Raw genomic sequence first — 5,571 nt, 5'->3', positions numbered from 1 at the left:
GTAAGAGCCTTTTATAAATAAATTTAATTAATTTCCAATAAAATAATAAACTACTTAGTTATAATAAAATCCTTTAAATCAGTCTTTCCATTTCTGACTTCATCACTAACTATAAAGAGAAATGGCAGCTACCATAATAAACATTTTATACTTTGTATTAGAAACGTCTGTACATGGTCAATTAATCATCAAGATTTTGTCCTGCCAGAATCTCGTCCAATACAAAACTATAAGACATAAAATCATGTGATAGTCATGTGACTCATGACTTACTGCCCAGCTCTCTTAGCCAGATCTGACCAATCTCTCCTAACAATATCTATACCCTTTAATTCTCGTTTTTCTATCAACTCATCTATAGTTCAAATATTACACATTTATACTAGCATAGAATGTTAACATAAATACTATCGTGTTTGTGTATAGAAATGGCAGCATATCTAAAGTGTTAGAAAAATAATCAAAATAAAAGTCCTACCAAAACAGAATTGTTGTGGTCCATTAACAAGAACTTTGATCTTGTATGAGGTAGCACTTTTGTGATACAAGACGCCTTCATCTCTTCTGACTAACCACACAATATACATGTTAAGTCATGTAATAATATGGGCGCCAACTTTGATTAGAGGTGGAACAGTGGTGGGGGTAGAAGACTTTGGTATAATTAGACCAAACTAATAAGGAGGTGGCAACTAGACTACAGGCGTGTTAATATTACCATTAAGTCAATATAATTTTAAGGAGTGAGGGTCATTCATGTCTGTTTTCTTGTGACAAATACAAACTTACTTTTTTTTCTTCAGCAATAGCATGCATTTAAAAAATCCCATCGATATCAATTTCTAATAGACGATATAATTTATTACTTCGGATTTAACTTGATGAGCTAAAGATTCTGCCTTTTTTAAATCTCTAGTCCCACTGTCTATCATAATAGAATCAGTATCACCATAAATAACATCTAGACCCAACTATTGTGTACGATTAATATCATGTGAAAAGAAAAGTCGTGACAAACTTACTTTAGTTGCCAAATCTCTCGTCTGTTCAAGTATCTATAAACATATAATATCTAAAACAATATTCTTAAAGAATGAGATAATTAAATAAGTAGAAAGACTCTAGTCCAAACAATAACTCCCGTCTCCTAATCAATTGACCTCACACTTTAACAATGAAGGTTTCATGTTTATGAATGTGTGTGTGTGTGTGTATACTATTGAGCTATGATAATTTAATTAATATAATATATATATACAATGTTATCAGTTACAACAGATGGTCAACATAACACTTTACATCAAAGAGATTAGTTACAATTACCATATTTGGGTAAAGCCAAAAATATATATCTTAGAGATGCATACAATTAACAGTTATTAAAGAACTACAGTCAGCATTGTATAAATAACGGGGAAAACTCTGTAATCTACAGTAATTGAATAGTTACACTAATGATTTTGTAATCATCTGAGTACAATCCTCTTAATTTAATTACCTGTCTTCCTTTGCTAGTAACTAAAGCTGCTAAAGGCTTAGCATGAAATCTGGAATGTGAGAATCCTAGACAGCCATACATACTGTTAGCAGTTAATTTTAATGCTTTTGTCTTATGTCATATTGCTGTATCGTATCTTTTGAGGTAGCCCCTTTCATTAGCTGCTTTACTTGACGACGACGTTCAACCAATACTCTTATCTCAGATGGCAATATACCTAATATATTTTTAATTAAGTGGGTGTGGTTTATTGATATACCTTGTGGTTGGGTGTCTCCAGGTGGTGCCAAGGCAGCAAAAGTCTTCATCAGAAACACAATGGGCGTGGTCAATTGTTGTAAAACAGATATTGTTTCTTGTATGATGGTAGGATAAAGAGAATTGAAGTCTAACAATAAAATGAGCCTAAAAGAATGAAAATTCTTCATTAAAGGGTGAGGTTATAACTGAGCCCTGCCCACCTATCATAGAATCCAACTTTAGGATCCAAGACAAGTCCACCAACATAGGCAGGTTTATGACGTCGGCTAGTAGTACTGACTCCGCCCTCTTCATCTCCTTCAGTAGGTACTTGAGTTCGTCTTGCACTCTCTTGTTTATCAGGAGGGATATATCCTTGTTGTGTAAAGGCATGTAACAAAAGATACTCATTGCGTTCAGATCGACCTCCCAGTAGAGTACGACTCATTGTATTACCAGCTATACAAGTTATTTGATAAGCTAATGGCAATACACTCAACTCATGAGTAAGTTTAAGTGAAAGAAAGGCTTCTTCCATCGTATGTTTTATCATCATACTTAGACTATCAATACTCCTAAAATAATTATAAATTAAAACATCTGTGCATGAGGGTGTGGTTCTTTTGACCACACCCACTTGATAACATACCCAAATGCAGCTGATATATCTTCATTTTCCATTGGTTTATAGTGCATTTTTAAGACTGAGCTAGCCAGCTCAGAGAGATCATAACTACGAGAACGAATTAACTCCTTTGCTGACAGTTTGACATCACACACTAGTCTACCACAACACAAACTATAAACTGTTCCTCTACCCTAGAGAGAAAGAGAGAGAAAGTTAAGTCTCCTAAGAGAAAACTAATACCTTGGGCATATTCTGTCTTTTTAATCGTCCAATTCTTGACCATGATGGAACTTTTACATGAAAACATTCTGTGCTGTAAAGTGTCTAACCATTGAGTTGTTAAATTATGTCCCTGAAATATACTGATTTATACTGAGTTATACTGAGTTAACATACGATAATAATATCAGGATCTGTTTTAGCTAATTTTGCAAGAAAATAAGCTAACAATCCTCGTTCTGAGGAAGTGATCTCTAGTTTGAGACCCTGAGTACAGTTTTGAGGATAAATATGAAAATGAAAACTCGTCTTACTTTCTTATCCAAGTGTTCTTGTAGTCGAGCTGGCATGTGTCGATCAGGAGGACAGCGATTGCTAAAAACAATGAAGACAATGTCCATTATAATGACATGTTTAGTACTTACTACAGAAGTCGTTCTGAAAAAGGTGTTGAAGGTGGTGGCTTATCTAGTGATACATTTGATGGACTAATGCACCAAAACACAATATCTAGCAAAAATAAAATATATACAATGTAGTTGCAGTGACCACACCCACTTCATTAGTTCTGGTACGAGTATTTAGTAATGTCTTTATACTGAGTGATAACACTGTTAATGGAGGGGTGGAGCTTGTTCTGGTGACACATGTACTGCAGCCAAACCATCAGCAATGCATTCAATACGACACCAGCTAACATTATTAGATGGTTTACCTATTAATACATTTTTAGTATATGTTAGTATATTATTAGTATATTATTAGTAAATTTACTTGGAGCTTTTATGTCTAACCAACAAGGTCCCTTTATTTGACAGGATAAAATTAATCTCTCTAAACTACAATAAGATCACATAACTGTCACATGATACACAATCACCTTGAGGTAGTTGTCCCAAACACTTTACTAAAAGAATATCCAGTAGCATCACTGGTGGAGCCTGATATCAGCAGAGTAACGAACTTCTAGGTACTCAGACTCTCGTGGAATATCAGATAATCAAAAGCATACTTTTTGGTGACTTTCTAAAGATGGATATCTGGTCATGTTATAATACATGAAATTAGATATACTTTTGAAGCAAATTTCATAAGTCGATATTTCTCAGCAAATTTCTCATTAAACTCCTAAAATAGACTAAATGAATGTGGTTTACTAACAAGACAACACCCCACCATATAAACATCCTGCATTGTTACATCTTGATCTGAAGGAGTACCTGACTTGGAGAGGATCTATTGGACAAAAAAATTGTCTGATTTACATATCATAGTTACCTTATCACGTGGTAAGAAATAAAGACATCTTTCAATATTGCGGACTATGATGCAACAACTGGTGGGGTAGAGTCTGTCATGTGATCAGTCATTAAAGTCACATGATCTACCTGATGTAAGCACGAGCATCTTCAATCCATATTTTACCAAAGAGATAAACAATACCAGGTTGACGAAAACTATCTTCATAAGCATCCAACCAGTAAAACCGAATAAAATGATTTCCATCTTCATCCTCCATTAGGGGAAGTGTCTTACTATCAATAAGAGCTGGAGTCTTGTCATTGGGGGGTGGGGCTTGTAAATTAAGTTCCTCTTTAATAGTCTCCCATCCTGACATTGATTACCGCTTCCATTGGACTATTATATGACATCATTATGATGTAAGATATAATGATGTCATACTTACACTGTCTCTCTTTTCTCTATAATAATTCTCTCTTCTTCCATTTTATTTTCTTTTATTTCTTCCTTCTTTACTGGTATAGTTGTCTCCTAAAACAAGAGACTTGTCCATCCATTTCTCTTTTATTTGTCCATTCTTACCTCATATTGTAATTCATCATAACTTGGTTCCCATTGTTCATTATTATCATAATTAGGGGGAATTGGATCTGGTATAGGCAGCTGTGGAACTTGTATAACTGGTTTGGCAGGTGGTCTATGAGAAGTGGGAGGAGTCAATGGTTTGGTCTGCATAGATCGCGGAGTAAATGTTTAAGTCGTTTGGCTTGTTTCTGTGGCTGATTCTAATGAAATAAGTCACATGACTACTTATTGTTGATCATGTGACTTACATCAATTTGAGATAACATCTCTGACAGCAAGGCATCATTTTGAAACTGAGACTCCACCTCCTTCGTTGCTTTTCTTTTTACTCCCACTCATTCCAAGTACCATCTTCTTAATGTTTACTATTGCCCTTTGTTGTTTTATGGGTGGGCTTTAATTAGAATAAAATGATTATAGACAAATAAACAAATGTACCCTTTTTTCTTGTTTTCCATTGGTCGGCATATTTATAACTTCTTCATCAAATATTTCTCGACCATGTTCACGATACGTTCCATCTAGTAATGATGTTGAGATCATAGTTAATTAATAGTAGGTGTGGTTACCATCATTTAATATCCAACAATCTCTTTGTCGCTCTTCAACAAGTTTTGAATATTCTTCCTCAGATATGTAATCAAACATCTGTTGACCCAGATCTGTTGATTCCAGATCATCTTATGACGAACGCCCAGTTTGATGAAATAACCTAATTAAAAGAGTGGGTGGGACTACCATATATGGTATAAGACTTACCTTATCTTGTCCAGAGCATCATCACGTCTGTTTCTCTTTCTTTCTCTACGACTTCTTCTAGTAACAGGTGTATCATCTGACACTGTAGAACCTATGTAAAAAAATGATAACGCACTTTAAAGTGTGTAACGAAACAACCTTCTTTCTGCCATTTCAATTCACTAATAGCCTTCACTTTCCCGCCACTTGGCAGGTATACCGTAATTCCAATTAATAGCAAAACAGCAAAAACCAAAGAAAATTATAAACTTACTTATAATTATTATAATTTGTAAGGCAGCTAATATATAATGCTCTTTATTATACTCAAATTTCATCATTCAGTACAAAAAAATTATGTGCTATAATATAAGTAATAATGTAATTCAACAGATTAAGAAGAAAGAAAGTGTTTAAAAGC

General features: G+C 34.2%; 1 protein-coding gene across 1 annotated transcript; it reads right to left on the bottom strand.

Annotated features, from left to right (window-relative positions):
• Positions 1-273: 273 nt before the first annotated feature.
• On the bottom strand, positions 274-4,203 carry LOC121392671 (DNA polymerase alpha catalytic subunit-like; the record flags this gene model as incomplete). Its single annotated transcript, XM_041523781.1, is given in 15 exon segments — positions 274-355; positions 409-440; positions 790-821; positions 823-866; positions 869-971; positions 1,023-1,055; positions 1,499-1,602; positions 1,605-1,903; positions 1,960-2,313; positions 2,388-2,557; positions 2,601-2,663; positions 2,665-2,718; positions 2,763-2,852; positions 2,900-2,960; positions 3,974-4,203. Coding segments are annotated over 15 exon segments (1,751 nt in total), but the record flags the coding sequence as incomplete, so codon positions are not given.
• Between the last annotated feature and the right edge of the window lie 1,368 nt (positions 4,204-5,571).

Source organism: Gigantopelta aegis, unplaced genomic scaffold (genome assembly GCF_016097555.1).
Source record: "Gigantopelta aegis isolate Gae_Host unplaced genomic scaffold, Gae_host_genome ctg4266_pilon_pilon, whole genome shotgun sequence".
Lineage (NCBI taxonomy): Eukaryota > Metazoa > Mollusca > Gastropoda > Neomphalida > Peltospiridae > Gigantopelta > Gigantopelta aegis.
The sequence above is the reverse complement of the archived record's forward strand: the minus strand, read 5'-3'. Positions and strand labels throughout refer to the sequence as shown.